This window comes from Dermacentor albipictus, chromosome 1 (assembly GCF_038994185.2).
Source record: "Dermacentor albipictus isolate Rhodes 1998 colony chromosome 1, USDA_Dalb.pri_finalv2, whole genome shotgun sequence".
NCBI lineage: Eukaryota > Metazoa > Arthropoda > Arachnida > Ixodida > Ixodidae > Dermacentor > Dermacentor albipictus.
Window position 1 is genome coordinate 62,833,388 of NC_091821.1, and position 22,416 is coordinate 62,855,803.

Here is a 22,416-nt window from a genome sequence, read left to right on the forward strand (position 1 = left end):
CACTAGTAACCCCAAAATTTAGGCGGGAACCTCAAACGCAGAATTCAAATTAGCCTGCTCAAACCATCCGCATTGCTATGCAACTTTCCCTTCTTATATCTAACGGAGAAGTTGTACTCTTGGAGAGTGAGGCTCCATCGGAGCAAGCGGCCGTTTTTGTGTGACATTTGATTGAGCCACGTCAGAGGACAGTGGTCGGTCTCGAAGATGAACTTCGCTCCGTACAAGTAACACGACAACTTCTGGGCGGCCCAAACCAAACAAGCGCATTCCTTCTCTGAAGCGCTGTAGGCTTCCTCTCTTACATTTAGTTTACGGCTGGCGTAGAGGATAGGATGCTCCTCGTTATCGTCGCCGACCTGACTAAGTACCACGCCCATACCTCTGTCGCTTGCGTCGCATTGAACTATGAATTCCTTTGTGTAGTCTGGCGCGCGAAGCACAGGGCGAGAAACCAATAGCGTTTTCAAACTTTGGAAAGCGTTCTCCTTGTCCTTATCCCAGTGTACGTTACTCGGTGCTCCCTTTCGGAGGGCGTCTGTTAATGGACTTGCCAATTGCGAGTAATTCGGAATGTACCGTTGATAGTACCCCACAAGTCCCAAAAATGAACGAACGTCCGTTTTCGTGCGCGGCTGAGAAAAATCTCCAATCGTCGCTATTTTCAGCTCAGCCGGCCGTCTCATGCCCTGACCAACAACATGGCCCAGATAAGTAACCTGCGAACAACCAAACCTACACTTTTCCGCTTTCATCGTTAAGCCGGCTTCCCTCAAGCGTGAGAACACCTGTTTGAGGTGCGATACGTGTTGTTCCCAGCTGTCGGAAAAAATGGCCACATCATCAAGATAAGGTAAGGCGAACTCCTGCAAGTCCTTTAGGACAATATCCATTAACTTAGAGAAGCTAAACGGCGCGTTCTTCAGCCCGAAGCTGAGTGCGAGAGGGCGAAAAGTGCCTACAGGCGAGATGAATGCGGCATAGCGGCTGGCACTTTCTGAAAGGGGAACTTGCCAGTACCCCCGCACGAGATCTATAGTTGAAATGTATTTAGCAGCGCTAACTCTTTCAATTCGTTCTTCAATGTTGGGTATCGGGTACAGCTGATCCCTAGTGATCGCATTTAACTTCCTGTAGTCAACACACGGACGAGGGTCCTTGTTAGGGGTTTCTACGAGTATTAGCGGTGACGTGTAGTCACTCTCAGCGGGCTCAATAACTCCCAACTCTAGCATGCGCTGTATCTCTGCCTCCATAATCTCTCTCTGTCTTGGAGACACCGTGTAAGGTTTTGATCTTACTGGTTCGGCAGAGGTCAGCTCAATTTCATGCGTTATCAGTTCGGTTCTACCCGGCCGATCGCTGAATCTGTCAATATATTCCCCTAACACCCCTTTTAGCTCATCTAGCTGCTCGGGTCTTAGAGCATGCGAGCTTACCGAGTGTTCTACTACTTCTTCTAGGCCGATTTCAGAGTTGGAGGTCGTCCTATACTCCTTAAACTTGGTACCAATGCCATCCGGCTCTTTGACGGTATAGTTAACGACTCCGCTCCGCTCTACATACGGCTTCATCAAATTACAGTGATATATCCTCACTTCCTTCCTGCGACCGGGCATTCTCAAAGCATAGTTGGTATCTGAAAGTTTGTGCAACACTTTAACGGGCCCGTCCCAGTGAACTTCAAGCTTGTTCTTTCTTGAAGGTTTGAGGATCATTACCTGGTCTCCGGCGTTAAACGTACGAAGCCTCGCATTCTTGTCGTAATAGAATTTGGCGTTCTTTTGAGCTAGTGCCATGTTCTTTCCGACTAGTTCTTGGGTTGCGCTTAGCCGCTCCAGTAAATTTAGCACGTATTCAACCACGGTTGGACTCTCCCCTCTTTCCTCCCACATCTCTCTTAACATTCTCAGTGGAGACCGGAGTGTCCTCCCATACACTAGTTCTGCTGGTGAGAACCCTGTCGCCTCATGTGGAACCGTTCGCAAAGCAAACAAAGTTGCCGGCAGACAGTTCTCCCAGTCCTCCTTGTGCTCGTAACAGAGCGCACGCAAAACTCGCTTAAGCACCGAATGCCACCTCTCTACACTGTTTGACTGAGGGTGATAGACAGAACTGTGTATTAACTTTACCCCGCACTTTTGCAAGAATGTGGAAGTCAGTGCGCTCGTGAATACTGACCCTTGATCTGCCTGAATTTCGGCTGGAAACCCAACTCGTGCAAACACTGTCAAAAGCGCGTCTACTTGCTCTTCCTGCAGGCTAGAACTCTGACACTCTAGTGCTACGCTCTCATTGAGCTGGTCAGCTGGCAGGCTCTCCTCAACTGTTCTTTTGTCCCTCGGGCCTAGCTCGGATTCGGGTATTGAAGTTATGCCCTTTTCTGCTTCCGCTGGAGGAGCGTGAGCATTTTCAGCCGAAAGCGCCGCGATCTTACGAGCTTGGCCTCGGGTCAATGCCTGTACTATGCCCTCTCCCAGTTTGAGCCCTCTGTCACGCAGTAACTGATTCGAACGATTCGAAAAGATGTAGGGATACTGCAGTGACAAAAATTTGGAAACTGCAGCCTCAGTCTCTAGCTCCCCGAATGGTCCACTGATTTTGACTTTGGCCATGGGCAGACACACGCTGTGTTCTTCTACAACCTGTTTTATCCACGCTACTTCTCCGGTGAAGTCATCTACCATCACGTAAGACGGATGGACAATGTCCAGCGTGGCGGCACTGTCTCTTAGCACTCGGCAAGGTTTTCCATTAACTTGCAGGTCGTGGAGATATGGACTTAAAAGTTCCATATTCTCATCCTTTTCCTCCACGTAGGAAAAAACTACGCTAGACTTCTCGCAGTTTACAGCTATATGTCCCAGTTTGTGGCATTTGTAACAGCGAATTGGTCTAACAGATTCGAATTTTCTTTTCTGTTCTTTTTGTGCGGTTTCTCCGTTAAGTTTCTCCTCGCTCTTTTCTGCGGGCTTTTCCGCCATGTCTACAGGCTCGGATCGTCTAGTTTGCGCACCCCTTTTGAACGGAAATGGTTTCCGCGGTCCATTTCGACCGTCCCAGTTTCCCTCCTCGGCGTTCAATTTTCTACGGGTTGCGTACTCTTCGGCTAATTCAGCCGCCCTTTCCACAGTGTTTACATTACCTCTGTCTTGCACCCACAGTTTCACAGCTTGAGGGATGGTTTTGTAAAACTGCTCTAGACACATGCATTCAATGATCATGTCTCTGCTGTCGTACGCTTCCGCGCTTTTAAGCCACTCAACTAGGTTGGCCTTTAAGCTATATGCAAACTCCGGATAGCCCTCGCTATCTTTCTTGCCTGTGCTCCTAAACCTTTGCCGAAAAGCTTCGGCTGAAAGGCGGTATTTCTTCAGGAGACTAGCCTTAACTTTTGCATAATCATATGCATCCTGCACACTCAGTCTGGCGATTACTTCCGCCGCCTCACACGGCAACATAGACAGCAACCGCTGTGGCCATGTACTCGGGCCGAAGTTCATCTTCTCGCAAGTCCTTTCAAAATTGCACAGGAACAAGCCTATGTCGGTCCCGACCTCAAATGGCTTTAATAGCCTGTCCATGCGGTACGATTCTGCCTCACTTGATCGTCCCAGAGCGCCTTCACTTCCTTGAGACAACTCCAAACGTCTGTTTTCAAGTTCAAGTTGCATTTTTCTTAACTCGCGATCTTTATCGCGTTCCTCTCTCTCTCGTTTTTCTCTGTCTCGTTCTTCTCTTTCTTTTTCCCGTTTCTCTCTCTTTTTGAGAAGTTCCAATCCCATTTCAATATCTTGCTCACTGGCCTGATTGGAAATTAGCTCCAATAATTCCGATTTTAGCATTTCCTTGCGTACATCTAGGCCCAGTTCCTCACCAACAATCAACAACTCGTCTCTCAGCAGTGTCCTTAACTCCATGACTGCTGCTTTACTGCCTTGATTCTGCTCTCTAAATCTAGCTAGGAAAACACAACCTAGCTAACACACAACAATCTAGCTTCCCTACTGTTCTAAACAGAACAACCACAAAATGAAGCCTAGAGAGTCAAAGCAAAAACCAAGCACTCACCGCAGATACAGCACCATGTCGCAAAGTCCATCTCACCGCTGTCAGCCAGTTGTCAGGATTGGGGGCTCAATCCCATCGTCCGTGGTCCTTTGCCAAGATTGGAGTACGGCATGAATTCGAAGGTAGCTGGCCCATGCCGTCGTCCAACTTATTTACGCTGAGATCGTTGATGAAGTGAAGAACTGCTTCTCATCGAGAACGAGGAAAAGGGGTTTATTTACAGAAATTAACTCAGTCTAACATGACTGCTTGAGAAAAAGAGTAATAGTCCAACAGGACTGCATGAGAGAAGTGACTCAGTCTAACATGACTGCTCAAGAGAAGTGTGTCCTCAGCATTCGCACAACCACAGTTTTTATACACTCGATCCGCCGGTCCTACGACGCGACGCGGCGACTGTTCGTTTACACATCACCAACTCGCAGCTGCTCTGAAGATCAGTTTACGTACACAAAGGCAACCGCGCTCTGTACACAGAGGCAACCGCGCGGGGTGCCGTTCCAGGAAACTATCGGCACTGATCGAGGGTCGCTCGTTGTTCCGTGCTAGGCCGAAGCGTGAGACGCTCAAAATACGTCGTCCCCACGGCAGCTTGTCCAGCGTTTCAAATCAGCTCCGCGTTGGGGAACTCCGGAATCATTGTTCACGCACCGAACTAGTCCCGTCACAATGTCGAAGGGGCTGGAGGAAGGCGGCGGATTCCAACGCAAAGGCCGCTTCTTTGAACGCCTCCCAGCTGCAGCGACGGAGAGGGAGAGGTGCGCGTCTTGCACCCCTTGTCGTAATCGGGTGGCAAGGTGGCAATCTTGTTGCGCAACTCGCCATTCTTGACAGCACATGTTCCCTGCATTAAAAGCTGCACTCCTGGGACGTCACTTCTAAACCAATGCAGAGGTGGGGCAGGCTGTGAGACAATTCCTTGCGTTTCAGGAGTTTTATCTGAGTGGTTTCTTCAAAGAAACTGATTGCACGCTATTACAAATGTCTCAATATCGGTGGCAACTATGTGGACAAATAGTGCACGGTGTATAGTTTGTGATGCCATGGTGTATTTTATTTTAGCAATAAAGTTTCTGTGTGAAAATAAATTAGGAAACCTATGTTTGGAATGTCCCTCGTAAGTGCGATCTGGAGAGGCATACGAACACTATTGTTTTACAAATCATAGGTGATCAGTTGTCCAGTTGTCATATAGCAAGACATGTTCTTGCAGCAGTGTAACAAAAGAGGAGGATGGTGCAGTGACGATACGAATTTCACTCTACTATAGTATGAGGACAGAAAGCATATTTGAAAACATTAATACGGCATTTAAACTGGCATATCTTCAGGACATCATCTATTCTTCCCGATACATGTGCGGGGTATTTGAGGTACTCTTGTTTATTCCAGTTCTGTCATTGAAATATAGTAATACAGTGAGATAATAGGAATATAGGAACGGCAGTGTTGTGGTTCTTGTGCAGATCACTACAAAGCATTACATGCTACGCTTGTTACAACGGACCCGTGTACAAAACTTTCAGATATAACGGACCATATTTCAACCTTAGTTTGCTCTACCTATTTCACTGATGCAACGAATCTCGCTTTTAATGGACCATGCTAGAATGGACTATCGGCTATAGCAGACAAAATTAGCGGCAATTTTTGTCGAAATCGGGCATATAAAATAGACTTTTGCTGTGTTGACATGGGCTAGCAACTGACTTGCGAGTGTCAGCCAACGATCATGGCTCAATAGCATGTGCGTGAGAGAGGGAGGAAAGTGGGGCAGAAGCGCACCGTCAATCCTGCGCGAGGCACAGGGGGGAGGCGAGGGAGAGGGGAGTTCAGCTCTGGTGGCTACTGTTAATGGCGCGCCCGCACGGGCACCGTATCTTGAAAGCGATCTATGATGCGGACAAAGTGGGCGCGCGGGCGTCCTATATTGAAGGCAATCTGCTATGTCAACCAAGTGTGCCTGGTGCCGCTAGCTTCATATGTGCTGTGCTTTCAATGTTTAGCCCACGTTGAAGCGCGAGACAGCACGAAGGCCAATTCGCTCGCTGTTGCTGCCGCGCTTCCTCACTCCAATGTTCTGACAGCGACTTTCCAGGGTCATCGAGCAAAATGTGTTCACGTTTACTTGTGCGCGCGTGACACGGTGCTTGTCAATTTAGTTAGTAAGCTAATGTTTACAACTTTATATGGCCGACAAAACTACTATCCTTACTTCCCATAGCTGTCTACTAATTTTCTATCGCAATCAACACTTCGCCTTTCGGGTGAAACTGCAACTTTTTTGTCTGTTCCCTTTGGATGTTTGTCACTCCCTCCTTGCAATAACACTGTTACACATCGCGACCAAAGTTTCATAAGTGAGGCGTTTTGGATAAAACAGACATTTTTGGGGGGATTATCAGGGTCTGTTGTAACGAGAGTCAACTGCACTACCAATATGCATGGAATCAACCTAACGCAGAAATTTATTAGGGAGCTGAAGAGCCATGGTTTCAACTCTGAGAAGAAGGATAACTCAGGGGCCCAATTTTTCTTTTTCTCAAAACCATATGAAGCCAACAGACAATGAAGTTAAGGAAAGCACAGGGGAAACTATTTTGCTGTTTTTAATTGGAGCGCAGAAATAAGGTAAAAGGGAAATGAAAGTGGACAAAAACAACTTGCCACAAGTGGCGAGTGGGAGCATCACCCACACCCTCTGAATTATGCATGCATTACTCTACCAATTCGGCTACAATGAGAGCTATTCCCATATCCACATTCATGGGTATTCATGTATGTGTAGAAGATGTAAACCCAGGGAGCCAGCACCACTCATGGGCATGACAACGAATGTGGCACATCCAGCTGACTGCTGGCATCATGTAGTGTGTGATGCCTCGCTATGCAATGAATGAGAAGAAAGGTAACTAAGGGGCGCTATTTTTCTTAAATTTCATGTAGGTATTTTTTTTTCTCTATTTTCAGTAGTACCATGTAGATAAAACTATGCACTTTAATGTAGGATTCTCAGATTGAGTTTGCCTCATAATTTATTGTGCTAAAGTAGACATCTACAGTTCCATGTAGATACAGCAGCAATGAAAGAAAAGTAAGCTTTTCTTAACTTATGCTACTGAAAATATAAGAATTGTGAGGTTTTTGCAAGGATAATTCAATATGCTGACGTTGAGTTATTTTCTGTCCAACATTGAAATGCATCCAGGCTACTTCTGCTGTTTCTACAGGAGGGGTGGCTGGGGCATGCAGCAGCACCAGGAGAACCACTTTTCAGTAAACGGTCCACAAACATAATGCAAAATATCCACATGAAAAGAAACATTTTTTAAAAATTAACAGTGGAAATAACTTACAAAAAATAAAACATACACGACAGTGGTTAGGACGTACATATTTATGTGATATCACATGGAATGACCATCTAGTTACTTCATTACGGTGTCTCACCAGTGCATGTCAACAACTTCATACCTGCCAGACTGTGAACATTAAAATTTGTAAAAGAACCAGTGGACACAACATTGAGGGGGAAATAATATGCCTTTGTTTTCCTTTAAAGCTCGTCCTGAACACACGGTTTTTGTGGGATACATATGCACTTTATTATGGATGATTTACCTTTAGACTCGGCACAAAAACAGCAGCTAACTTGGAACAGCAAAGACCGACAAGCAGTACATTGTTTTTAGATCCCAACAACTTTTTAACAGACTTTGCTATTGCCAATTTTCCTTGCTTCAGGAATTTGTCTGTATAGAATTGCCCGAAGTTGCTTGAAACTTGTCTGACATCTTTTCACCATCAGAAGATTTCCAATGGAAGGCTTTGGAGACAAAGCAAATCTTTTTTTTTGCAAACCGAATTTATTTGCATAAATTTGGATTCAGCATGTGTAAAGTTGTAAACTAGCCCAAATCTGTTTGAGCAAAGGCACTGCTTCTTGTGCCTTTCAGAAATCACAGCATGGATCACATTATGTGTGAAGACATTACTAGGTAGGAAACTGTGCAAAAAACTGCTTTACCAAAAACTAACACAAATAAAAATGTGCTGTTTAATGCAAGATGGAAGGCAAAAAGACATTATTACTCAGCATATTTTACGAACTTGGGGCCTAGTCATGCACTCTACTGCAAAAAAAGAAGAGGAGTCGGTCATTGCCATTAAGGGCTGGCTAGCCTTTTACTTTTTTGCAGGAGACTGCACAGCACTCAATATGTATGTGTATCAACACACTTTGAGGCAGTGCCCAGTGTATCTGAAAGTGACCCGATTCCCCGCAGTGCCATGAAAGACAAAACAGCGGGTATGTCTTGAAAGCAAGAGATGCAAACAAATAAATTAGAACCTCGTTGATACATTTCCATAATGCATGTTTTCTCTATGCCAACGTTCGCAATCGGGAACACAAAAAAAATGACCCAATAGAGTTACATTCATTTTTTACCGGTTCATACGTTCCCGCAAAACACGATTTTTCAGCACGAACGTTGTGTACGTCACCAAACTACAATAGTACGATACATTTTCCGGCCACTAGACTCCATGTAAACAAGGAAATGCACGAGGCACGCGCAATCAAAAACAGTATATAGCTGCCTGCCGCAGCAGCTTCACCCTGATACTCAACTGCCCGTTTCTCAGTTTCTCATTTTGGTACCAGCAAATAGTCTCCGGGGTCGTCGCAGGTGGCATTCACAGCTATCACCGCCATTCCTATTGCAGTAAGCATTTTGCCTATTTGTTTCACAGCGCGTGGTGCCATCAGAAGCAAAGTGCATGCTTTAATGGGCAATAACCAAAACTCACCGTTGTTTCCTACTACAGACTGTGATTGTATACGTTTTCTAGCTGCTAGAGAACATGTGAACAAGAAAAGGCGCGAGACGTGCGCATTGGAGAACATATAGCCGCCCGTCTCACGTTGAAACGACACGCACAGTTTCTTGTTTCAGTACGAGCAAATCTCCGCCTGGGTCATCGCACCCCGCTTTCACAGCTCTAACCACCAAACCTCTAGCGATAAGCATCTTCACCTATCTGTTTTACAGCGCGTGGTGCATAGTGCCATTGATAGCATACTGCACACTTTAGTAGACAATAATCCAAACCTGCCGCTGTTCTCTGCTGCAGGCGGCATGATGTGGGCATCACGTTTCGTTTCGGCAGTATTTGGCGTCGCCCACCAGCTAGATTTCGTTTCAGTTTTGCATCGCCCTCTTGAAACACCACGCAATACGAAAACAACAAAACACATCTCAGGCCGCTGGAGCACCACCAGCTCAGTGAAGATCGGCGTCTGGCGCAAGAATCTGCGCAACGCTTCACCTTACATAAATGTCCCCAATAGTTGAGTCTGTCAAAATTTTTTAGTTATTTCGGATCGTACGTTTTCGCAGTTAGCATGTTTTTCTCGCAGGTTTTCCAAAACGTATGAATGAAGTTCTATTGTAAGTGCCATCTATTGTTAGTCTGGGTGCTAACTGTACCCAGACTATCAGTTTCCTTTTACAACTATTGCCAGTGGATATAAAAGTCATCCAAAGCTTAGTTCTGAAAGCTAAGAAAGTGTTGAAAAAAACACAACCTGAGATGTGGAATTGTGATTTACCAGTTGACAAGCCAATATTAAAATATCAGAATTAAGCCCGAAAGCTTAGTTCTGTGATGTTAATACCAGGACAAGTTTGCATTTACTGCACAAAATAGAAACCACTTACTTCTCCCATGGTCGGTTCATCTGCCTTGTATGCATCCAGTCTTTGATACAACATCTGTGCCAGGTCCACGTTGTGATCAAAATCACTGAAAAATGAAGCCACCAATACTAAATTTACACTGAAGATATGTCAGATGCAACAAGCCAGACCTCCTGCTGAGGTAGTGGTCACACAGGCACATGCAAACACACAAAAATGGCAGTTTTAGGTGAAGCAATGCAGAGATATCTCAAAGGAATACTAAGTATAATTATGATGACTGATGTCTACTAGGATTACAGGAATACTCAACCTTTGAAACACAAACACTTTTTGCCATTCAATTAGAACAGTTTGCTGTTCCCAGCATTTCTGAACATTCCACTCACGGTTGAATTGTACGACATACAACTTACGAAGCATGCGTGGTACAAAGAAAACTGCGGCTTCAAGTTTACATCTCAGCATGCCCCATCTTATTCAGAAGCACCTGCCTCTTTCTATGAAGTCTTTCCTGCATGAAAGTATTTTCTGCTGCATCTACAGCTACTGCAGGGAGCTTTGTTGATATGATATACTAAACCACTGTAAATGACACTTACTGCTTTTCTTTTGAGCTAACCTACAGTGAACTAACTGAGCACAAACTGTTTTTATAATACATTCAAACTTCTCTCAATTTACTCGACATTAAAGGGGCAGTGAAACCGTTTTTGACCATAGCAAGAAAACATTCCCTATCTGAAGACAATGGTGCAGTGAACATGCGAGCCAAATATTATACTACCACAAACAGCAGGGGGCCTACAATCTCATACAATATAGATAGCTTGCTCTCTTCTGTGGCTTTTTGAGGCCCCCCCTCCTTTTTCTGCCCTATGCTACATCAGCAATGAGGTTACAGCCAATGTGACAGCCCATAGGTGCCAGACAGTGGGAGATTGCATCTAACCATTACTTGCCAGCAAAAGCTTACGCAAACATGCACACCCTTCCAGGTCATCTAGGAAATGAGGACGTTGCAGTTAACATGTCCTGCCCATCCAATCAACACCCCTTTGTAACTCTCGGGCACCTTTGTCAGACGTCAATCTCAAAAGGTTACCATAGGTACACGACAAAAAGAAGAAATAAAAAGAAATGAAAGCGAGAGGAACGAGTGGTAGGCAGGACATTACAATTGACACTGCCTCAAAGAGGTAAAAAAACTAACTGAAACAATGATGAGAAAAAAATAATTATGAGACACATAACATACTGAAAACAACTGAATCGGGTGTTTTAAAACACAATTATTACTTTTCTATCAATATTCATGCCCTGAATTCAATATTTAAAAAGTTCATTATTAACCACATATATTTGTTGATAGTTCAATTTTTTTAAGTACTCCCGGTGCAGTACGTCACTGCTGACAGAATACCATTGGTTGCGTCCTCGTATATTCTATATTTTATTTTTAAGAGCTTAGCTAACATTAGCTATATTCAGTTCATTCAATATATTCAGTTCCCAGTTTGAGAGAAATCAGTGGTCATTTACAACCTTACATTACCAAAAACCAACCTTACTTTCTAATGTGCATCTAATCATATTTGTTTCCTCAGTAGTCACTGCTTTAGCACCCAAGTAGTAGTGGTAACTTCCAACATGCAGCTTGCTTACATACCACTTAGTAGAGTGCAATTTTACCCCCAAATGCTTTTAAATTGTATCATCCACTGTGCAAAATATAAATATGCTTTACTAATTTTTGAATCCCCTCTGTCCCTTCCTATTCCCCCCATGTTTTTAGAAAAGATGAAAAAGAAAGGCATCCACTACATAATTTGATTTTACAAGGCAATTATTGTCAAGCACTTATGTTTCAATAACCCCACAACACCCAACATCATTTTTCATTTGCTCAATTTGAAACCTCCAAATGCTGATTTCAGCATGATAAAGTTAATGCAAAACCCACCAGTGTTATTGACACACTTAAAGGGACACTAAAGGTTACTATAAAGTCAAGTTTAAGTGATAAAGCAATACTCTAGAACGTCTAAGGCATCAATATAATCGTGAACAGAGCTTTAGTAACCGAGAAATTGAGGTAAATGCATGACACCATTTGAGACCCCCCAGTGACATTCCGGTACTAGCCCTATGGCGAAGGCACTCCTCATCATAGTTTATGTCACTGGTACTCAACTACTCGTCCTAAAAAGATCATTTCATTAGATTATAAGATGGAAAAAAATGCTGCTTGTGTACTTCTATTCGATTCTAAGAAAAAATAACATTTTGACGTTACCCTTCAGTAGTGCGGGTGGTCAAAAGGTTTCATTTTCGCTAGATTCTGCACCACGCGCGCTTCGAAGTTTCAGTCGTTTCGTTATCGCGTCGTGCTGTGCTGGTTCTGCTGGCTCGCGAAACTTGCATTTGGAACAAGCAGCGAGAATGCCACGTCCATGTGATGTCGTGGGATGCGCGAACGGTCCGCGGAACTTGGCCAAGGGCAGTTGCAGCAGCGAATCCAACGTTACTTATCACTGTGTGCCAACGAGTGAACCACTCCGTTCGAAGTGGTAAAGTGTCGTACCTCTGCCACAGCGCTTTGGCGAAGAGCCGAAAATTGCATAGTGTGCTCGCCACACTTTCTTCCAGAGGATTACGAGTTCAACGCTGACGTACTGAAGTCGTGTGGAATGCCTTTCAAAGCAATGCTTTCTCTTAGTGCTGTTCCGTCGGTCTTGCCTGCATTCTCCGAAGCGCAAGAACAACTGCAGGTCGAAGACGGGGCTGTGAGTAGGGCATTTGGTTTTCACAAAGGAAAAGCTACAAATGTGCAAATATGTACAGACATGACATACAGTTGCCATCGTAGTAGTACGCAACGACGCCGGCAGCGTGAGCCCTCAGCAGCAGGTCACGTTCATCCGTGCTTAAATCGCTAAAGTCGAGCCCAGCATTGCGAGCCAATGTGTCGTCAGGGTCGTCCATTGCAACGAGTGTCGAAGTTGGAGTCATAAATTAAAGAACCAGCTTATCATCGCGTGCTTTCCCTTCTGCTAGCCACCATAGTTCCGCTTTCGCGCTGCTGTCGGCTCTGTCTTGGCTCTGTTTCTGGCCGCATGTTTGCATTTTGCGCAGAAAATCCGTAGTGCTGTCTGCGGGCGCCATTTTACTCACCGACGGCGCAACGTCACTATGAGACCATGATGTCACCACTCCTCAATTGGAGGGTGGGCGATTTGAACTGCGCTAGAGGTACATGGACACTTCAGAATGCATAAGTCTCTTCTTTGCATGAAACAAGCGTTTCGAGGTTTCTGGGATGGTATTTCAACGGTCCACATTGACTTAATATTAAACTTTATTGTCCCTTTAAGTAAACTTTCATTTGTACATAGCTCCACAAAAACAATAACTAATTCATTTTAACTCAACATTTCAATTTTTGATAAGAATGTACTCTACATGGACAGAAATAAAGGTGACCAAGTTGTTCTAATTTTCTTTGATATCGAATGGCGTTTGGGCTTTGTGGGGTACTTCAGTGTTTCGAGTACCACCCATGTTTAAATCCTAAGGCTACATATGAGAAACCTTGAAACTTTAGTAAAGTATTTTTACAGTTCACTCTCATTCAACTGCAGCAATGATGACATAGAGCTGGCCTTGGATGCTTGTTCTCTGCAGCCCAACAAGCCTTTGAGCCACCACGGTCACTTCAATAACATACACTTTCTTAGATGGTCGCATGCATTCTGTGCTCATTTTATATTCACTATATCGCTATATGTCTATTTGTACTTTTTGCTGATACATTGTAGTTATTGTTGTCATAACCAACATCACATGCTCTATGAAGTAAATCTTGTATGCTGCATATCATGCTCAATAGTGTGCTTCATCCCCATTTGCTTGAGCCAAGAGACAACCCCTCAGCCAACTCAAATAAATTATGCACTTCCCTTTCCCCAAAATCCATAAACAGTGTAGACATGATTCACAATCTATAAAACACTTTTGAAGTTCAGTTTTCTCTTTTACCAGTGATGCAAAACGATAAGGTGCAGCATCAGGCAACCACAGTGCCCAATAAAGAGAGTCTCCCCAGTTCCTTTCCACACTGAGCAACTGTCAGACCAGCCAACCTTAAAACCTGAAAGAATACTACAGTCGAAGCTAAAAAAATATTGAAATTAGTAGGTTAAAAATAGTAAAAATGGCTTGACTGACCAAGATGTGTATTTTGTTAAAAAAGTTTCACTTTAGTCTGCAGGGACACTGAACACGCACTCTGTTCTGTAATCACAACGAGAATGATCTGGGCCACAGACAAAAAGAATTATTTATGGAGCTTAATTATGAAATATTCACAGCCAAAATTTCGGCCACCTGTATACATTGGTTTTATAAGTGGATGGCACTGCAGTGGGTAGGTCGGAATAACCAAGCAGGTATGAAAAAATAAGGTTCTGAAAAACTGGTTGTGAACTGTACTTATATTCTACTGAAACCAGTTTTGCAAACTGGACAGAAATAAAACATTGCAAAAGTATTGGTGTCAATATGGCAATTGTAAACAAGCGCAAAAAATTTTGCATTTTGCAATAGAATTGTAAAAAATGGTAGGGGTGAAATGTTAATGTCACATTTGGTGTCAGCACTGTGCATCACTTGGACCGTCTACAACAGAAAAGCCTACTTGCCCCCTGCTCTCACCCTTGTCCTGCACAATGTCTCGTGGCGGGGGGAAGTGGCACCACTGGCTTCCTCACCAGTACTCTCCGACCTCAGCAGTGGTGCACCACTGGTGACCACAGAATGCACTTCCAGATGTTGCCACCCTCAAGTGTCACAGCCGAAGACAAGCAAAGCTTCATGTTTCTGCCCCATAGTGAATTTCACTGCCATTCAGCCAAGTTTTTTTCCAGTGCCATGGAAGGGCTCATTAAGGATGGGCTATGAATAACCACATACCATATGCCAATGTGCAATCATCTATATATCATCACAGTATCTGCTGCCTAAATGCTGTGATGTGTAGCAGCTGAAGGTCATGTGGATCTCCCAGGATTTTTTTTTCTTTTGTCAAAACTTTTGAATGTGTGCTCAAGAATGTATCCCTGTAATAAGTTCTCAAAGTAAAAAAATACTAAACAAGCATATTTTAGCCAACACCAGTTACTGTAAAAGGTACACTGAATCTTACCTCCTGTACCGCAGAGATGGGTATTCGCCCAGTGTTGCACACAATGTTGCCACTTGCTCCGCAATGCGTTCCAGGTTGGAAGTGCGTTCGTTGATGCGGTTTGGATTGTAGTAGAATTGGAATGTCTCTGGAGAGTCCAGAGAGAAGACCTGCAAGGAGTGCATTTGCAATGACAAACCATATGAGAAAAGAAGCCCTTTCTTCCCAATATAGAGAATAAGTGTTTCAATTGGATCAAAGCGTACATTGCTCCAGCAGGAGATGCCAACTTGTCAATCAGGAGAATGATAACTGTGGGCAGTCCCTTCATCCTAGTCAAGAGTTTACCATCCTAGTCAAGAGCGTAACTCTTTCCCTACCATGGGGAAAACGCCAGATTTTTTTTTCTTAAGGAACTACTGCACTCAATATTTTATGTAACATATAAACAAAAAGCAGAATGAATGCATTTTTCATGCATATCAGTTTTATTAATGAGATGTATGGCATAAAAGAGATATAAATTGTCACAATCAAGATTGTGGAATAAACTTGAAAAGAATTTGTAAAGACCTGCTTGCAACTACTAAGAAAGAAATGGAACAAAAATGTATGATCTACAAAATCTATTGCCATCTTATAGGCACTATCTCCAAAAAAAATCAAAATTTTTCATTGAACAGGTATTCCACTACAAAAATTTAACTGCAAGTACTACAGTTGGGCATGCCGGGCTTCGGCTGCTGATGGTCCAGGCTGGTTCATGTCGTTGTCCCTCTCAAAGCCCGAGGAAAAGGCAGCATCCTCAGAGCTGGATTGCGACTGCTCAATCTATGGATTGAGCAGTCGCTGCTGCTCAATCCATAGATAAAATCAGCTGCAGACACAGCAGAATCACGAGACCTGCAATCTTTCGAAGCACGTGCGCTACTACCAGAGGCGTCAATTTTCGCATTCAACTTTAACAATCGCGAAACTTCGGAGCACGTTCAAAAATTAACGCCTGGCGGGAAAAGACCTAATTGCTTAGAAAACAAAAATATAGTTCTCTGCCTTCCCATTCGATGGTGCAGTGTCCATGAACGGCACCGAAGGTGTCCAAAGCAGCATTTCAAACTATCAGGCGGTCATTTCTGCTTTCTACTTTGACGATCACGAAAACTTCACAGCGCACTTAAAAATCCCCGCCTGGCGGGGAAAAAAGCAGACTGCTCAGAAAACAAAAAAATAGTTATTTTTTACGTCCGATAGCACAGCGTGTTTATAAGCAGCGCAGAAGGTCGCCAAAGTGCCGTTTCAAACCATCGATAGCAGGCCAACAATGCCCAATGGGCATGGTAGGGAAAGAGCTAAGAAAGCTACATGAGGCAGAAAAGACAAGCAAGGCAGTTGTGACCTGAATGAAATTATGCTTTCTGAAAAAGGTTGACAACGCCAAGGATCACGAGGTGGTTGAACCTTCCACCACTCATTCAATAAAGGAAGGTGCCTAGCAACTAATATTCTATTACCACATGATGCATAAGTGTCAAGTTGCTGAAATCTTTGCAACATGTCCCCAATGCATTATATACATAAACACTGTATAAAGGGTGTTTTTTTTTTAGCTGCACCAAATTTTTTAAAAATTGCCCAATGCAGATAGCACAATTGTAACCCTTGATCTAAATTACTCGCTGAGATGGCCGTCACTTCTACAAGAGAGCAAAACGTTCAAATGAATAATTAACATAATTATGCTAACTTTTTTAAACATTGCTTCACGCCACATATTTTAATCTAGGAATTATAGCTGCTGAGTTCACATAGCGCATCCACTTGGAATGAACTTTATGGATAGCGCCAGTTCAGAGATATTAATTTTCAAAGTGTCCGTCGAAATGCAATGTGATTACATCAATTATTCAATTGAACATTTTGATTTCTCATAGAAGTAATGGCTACCTCACAGAGTAATATAAATAAAGAGTTAGAATTGTGCTATCTGCCATAGGCAATCTTTAAAAAATTTGGTGCAGCTAAAAAAAAGAACACCCTGTATGGTGTCCATTGTAACATACATACGATTCATTTTCAGTTTGTTGTAAGTTTAGAATATTTAACATACAAAAAAAAGGGCTTTGATGCGAGTGCACCTCCTTAACATTACACGATCCAGAGTTAATTTTTGCTCATTTTCAGATTTTTTTAAAATGGCACCCACGCTCTCAAGCCACATGTTGATTAGAGCATAATTTTATTTTTAATAGAAGTAAAAATATTTTGAACTTCCCAGTTCTTTCATTTGTATAATGGTTACTGACCACAGAATAATGAGCCGAATTCCTCAATGTAGTTAGTGCCTGTTACCCTAGGCACTCCATTCGAGCTCCATTGTGTTTGTATTTGTTTATAAGACATGTCGCGAAGAAAGAGGGAATAAAGGTAAAATAATTAAGAACACAATACACTAGAGTAGTGAGCTGATACTGCCGCTACAATGTACTCAACTAGGCCAGATTGCCTACACTGCAGCTGACATCAGCCACTCAGGAAAGCAATCACGTGAAGAATGTGCAAGCCCCTGTGTATCGCAGCGTTGTCTGCTTGGTCTCGAGCAGCATCTCAAGCGCTGTCTTAAGCGCCAGTGTATACCTCATAGCTCCCACTCTAGTGCCAAATTACTGTACAGCATCTTTACAGCACTTTTACCACATGCAACCGCAGCTGCAACCAGGAAATGCCTGTGTTGGTGCAAAGAGTTAAAAAATATGGTGCATTTTACCTTGGACAAGAGACCAAACAAATGATTAAAGCAAGCGACTAAGCAAAATAAACATGAAAAAGCCAGCAGGATGCAGCACCAGCATACAGTCATGACTAAAGTACAGTAATACTCAATAGTTCTGAAATCTGTCACATCACACCAAATGCAGTGTAAATGCTGACAATGCCACAAGATATCATTTACATCTACTACTTCCAAGACTAGAATAAGAGCGTATGTGACAAACCTTGCACTGTTATGCGACATGAATTACAGTGTATAGGTGTTGTAAAGCTAGCACGGCAACGCCCAGTGGTCAGCCATAGTCATAGCTTGACACATACTTAATGTTTAGTTCCAGTGAAGACCAAATTTAAAGGTACGAGCCAATACTTTCAGCTACATTTTTTTTCATTGCCTCATAGCACAGTCACTTTAAAGCTTGTAGACTATTTTCCAGATGAGAATATGGGGCATAATATGTTACCCATGAGAAATAAAAAGGTTTATACAACACCTGTACAATGCAACAAATATTAGAGCCCTCACTAGGATTAACTTTAGCAAAAGTGCACCTCTGCAGCCATGGTTGCTGCTGGGGTAGAAAAATTCACATTTCTTATATCTGGCTGCTGTGTGCCACAGGTTCATTTGTTTTTATCTGAATATGAAAAGGTACAGAAGAGGCACTAAGAGTGACAGTATAATTTTGAGTTCAAGGATACTTTGTCACACAGATGAAGCTCAACTATACACAGCACTGGACAAAGACCACCAAAGCACCCACCTGACTTTCATATGGCAGAAAAGCAATGTTGACTTCTTTCAAAGTCTTTATTACTTTTGCCATAGGTGATTTGCATATATCTGTGAACAGGTCATCTGGGCATTCTGAAACAAAAAGCACACAGCAATGTGGTCAAGGTGAAGGATGCTACATAATATAAAGGATACAAAATGAATCTAAAATTATTGTTGAATTGCGCCAGCAGAGGGCTTCAAACACTTACTTTCTGTGAAGAAAATGTGTGCACACCGGTACATGTGTCGGGCTGGTGTTTGGAAGTCCGACATCAAGGCACGAACTGACTGAAATATAAAGAAAACTGCCACATAAGCACCAGTATCAACACAGTGACACAGACAAAAATGCAAGATGGAACAAAATCATGTCAGAACATGTTTTGACCACTAGAAAGTACCACTAAGTATCTTTCCCTACATTGCCAAGATTGTAACTGCACGCCAGAGTTAGATGAATGCGCGATATTGTACAGGTATAAGAAGGAAGATACGCATCTTATGGTAGAGGCATGGCATATCTATAATGCTGGAAGTGCGTGCGTGAGTCAGCCTTCGATTACTTCACATAAGGAAGAGATTAAGTGCCTTAACAGTTATCTCTCACGTAGACCGGCACATGTACCCGACTGATATGTGGTGATACCATTCCTGAGCTTGCGCAGGTGAGTTTTGTGTCTTCTTTCTTTTTTCACCTCAGTGCTCCCTTCAGTTGATAGTCGGCGTTCGTGTTGTCCACTTCTCTACTCTTGTGTCCTGTCTGCACGCCTCACCTCTTTTTTGCATAATGAATCCTTACCAACTAGCTCAGCTTTCTGTCAATCTAAGTATTAACAAACAGGTTCTTCTTGCTCAGGTAGAGTGTCAATGATATATGCAGTGCAAGCATCATACATATGAAAACTTAATTCACTTTAGCTCAGCTGATTCATCTCTTTAGCAGCAATACAGAGCACCATCCCTAAGGCTCGACACCTGACCTCACCAGGTGCAACAATAATGGCGACTTCCGAGTCAACACTAATGAAGCACATTATACGCATCATCATCGTAAGCTACCACGAGCAGTCAGCCTACATCTGTACAATGAAGTACACAGTTTATTTTTTATTTAACAAACTTTTGTTGCCAGTGATTACTCTATATGCCCATGCCCCCACTGTACATTGCATTCAACTGCTGAACACACCACACACAAGGAATGCTGACAAACGGCAACTAAACATGGTGTCTAGCGGTCATTTCCTTTCAGTCTCCAAAAATGATGTCACTACAACTCCAATTACTTCCTTTCCTAAATCGTATACTTGAGTGAAGACTTCCACTACCATAAATATAGTAAAACACATGAACCACCACCACTGCCACGTCTTAAAGAGACCCTGAAACGATTTTGAGGATATTGTATGAACACACCGAGTCGTTAGGGTACGTTCTTCTGATCATTAAGTGACACATTAAGTGCTCTGCATAAAGCATGCAATTTACTATAAGGTCTTAAAAATGTGCATCGCTACTGATTGCAGCGGCACCGCTCCCCTGAGTTTTCAGCCGCTTCTTCCCGACTGACATAGTGACCCCAATTGACGTCAGTTGGGCGAAATAACTGACTGGCTACCCAGGTCGCGTCATTGATAACTTTTCTAACTTTATAATGAACAAATGCTCTTTGTAACAGTTGGAATGTTGGTTAATTTGTTTCTATAAAAAAAAATAAGAGAAAGTGAATACACAACGAAAAAATTGGAGGACGCTTAAGCTTCGCCTTCAAGAGTGGGACGCGACAGCGTTCCCGTCGACCTGCCAAGGGGTATAAGACAATGCGCTACGGCACAGCAATCACTTACGATGCGCCCCGCATCGGACTTAGCGCCCACCTATCACGCGGTGAACGTCGAGCAACGCAGCGTTCGGCGCGACAACGAAACGTGCGCCTGAGCGAACGAAACGAACCAAAGAACTCGGTGTCTCGGAGGGGAAACGATCTACGCCAGCCAAACGTCGTGATCGGCACGGGCAGAGAGATAGATAGTAATCTAAACCGGGAGCCCGGCGAAGCGTCGTCAGGGGAGAGGGAGTCCCGCGACGCGCCTGGCAGCGGTCCCAATGCGCGCGCGGCGCGCCTCCTGTCGGGGCAGCGCCGTACATTGAGAGGAGGGGGTCTTCTGTGTTTGCCGCAAGATGGCTCTGCGTGTGCGGAAAGCGCAAAAGAAATGCAGCGGAAACGCACTTCGCAACTCGTGTAATTGTGACTTCTGTACGTTACATGTTCATAATTACCGATATACACCGCAGTATAACTTTCCACGGCTGGTTTCGAAGGCAACACCGCATTCACTAGAGGCGCGTTTGCACCGCTTGGAAGCATCGAACTCGTGGCTGAGTGGTAGCGTCTCCGTCTCACACTCCGGAGACCTGGGTTCGATTCCCGCCGGGCCAATCTTGGAAGTTGCTTTTTATTTATGAAGCGCCTGCCGTGATTTATCGCTCACGGTCAACGCCGCCGACACCCGACGCCGACGACACCGGCTTTTCTGCGACACGAGCTCCTTAACGCTATCGCGTTAAAATTTATCCCAACACTCAAGCCCTTCCGACACAAAGCAAGTGTCATCTGCTTGTGTTACAATGTTCTCCTTGCTGACAGGAGCTGCGTGGTCAGTGTTGATCTCAAGCTTTCTTTTTGCGAGCACTATGGATCGACCTTGTTATGTTGTGGGCTGCAAATCTAGCGATCAGCAACATGTCAAGTTGCGACACTATGTCCCTCTGCAGGGCAACATGCAAGCGGAGTGGCTGCAGCGCATTGGGCTGTAGGTATCCGATTCACACCAGCATCTATGTGATTGCAGCCATCACTTCACGCTGGAGGGTTACTACCAGAATAGAGTTTTAATGTGTCTGGTTTTGGCTAAACCAGGGTAAACACAAGTGCAAGCGGACTGGGCGTTTTACCGGATGAGCGGACATGCAAACATGAATGGCCTGCACGGTGAAGGCACGGAGCTCAACCAGACAAAAACAGCTTATATGGCAGGGGCGTAATCGTGAACACATCAAATGCTTAAAATATTTGACACTTGGTTACAGCAACAGTAGCTCTATGTTCGGCTGGTTAAGCTCTGTGCCACCAGATTATTGCACCATGCAGGCCGTCCATGTTTACGCTAAAGCCCCTCCACCACAGATGTAGTAGTATAGAGAGGCTTTAGTTTAGCTCTCCACCCATTCGTCAAAATTCCCAGTTCACCTGCAGTTACCTGAATACCAGACACACTTGGTGCTGCCACGGAATGCTCCCAATGCACGCTGCTTGGATAGTTCTTGCGGGGGATCGACAGCCAGGGGACTAGTGGAGAGGCGCTGGCTCCAAGACAACCAGGAGTAGACGACATGACGTCGCATCATGACACAGAGCCAGAGACAGCTGAGCTTAGCCCCGATCACTCGGTGAATGAGTTAATAAAAAGCATGACTAGGGAAAAGGGTAACAGTTAATCATCCATAGCTCTCTTAATATGAGACGCTTCACTTAAATTGTGGTGTGAATGTTTTACTGTAGCTGCACCCTATGCGTCTACAAAATTTATCCAAACCGTTTCAGGGACCCTTTAAAGTGGGAGAGATACTTAAGGGCAAGCCATGCACTTGACTTAAAGTGTACTGACATGATATTTTCACTCTATTTTTTTAGTTAAATGAAGGCCCTAGACCTCTAAATTTAAGAAAAAGATACCAGAAACCCTCAGAGCAGCCCAAATAATTTAATGTAACAGGTTGCCTACAGCCAGTTTCGGTTTTGTTTCCCAGGAAGTTGATGTGTCGCGACATCATGACACAAATTCAAATTGAATTTTGAGGTTTTAGATGCCAAAATCATGATATGATTATGTGGCATGCAGTAGTGAGGGACT

At 43.9% G+C, this 22,416-nt stretch overlaps 1 protein-coding gene across 2 annotated transcripts in view; it reads right to left on the reverse strand.

The window, feature by feature from the left end:
- Rop (Syntaxin-binding protein Rop) overlaps positions 1-22,416 on the reverse strand; it is a 90,145-nt gene that overhangs the window by 63,110 nt on the left and 4,619 nt on the right. For both annotated transcript variants that reach the window (XM_070521592.1, XM_070521591.1), the window contains exons 4-7: positions 18,712-18,790; positions 18,489-18,592; positions 14,977-15,125; positions 9,795-9,879 (exon numbers count right to left, since the gene is read on the reverse strand). In XM_070521592.1, the coding sequence (XP_070377693.1) occupies positions 9,795-9,879; positions 14,977-15,125; positions 18,489-18,592; positions 18,712-18,790 (417 nt within the window). The remainder of the gene's footprint in view (positions 1-9,794; positions 9,880-14,976; positions 15,126-18,488; positions 18,593-18,711; positions 18,791-22,416) is intronic.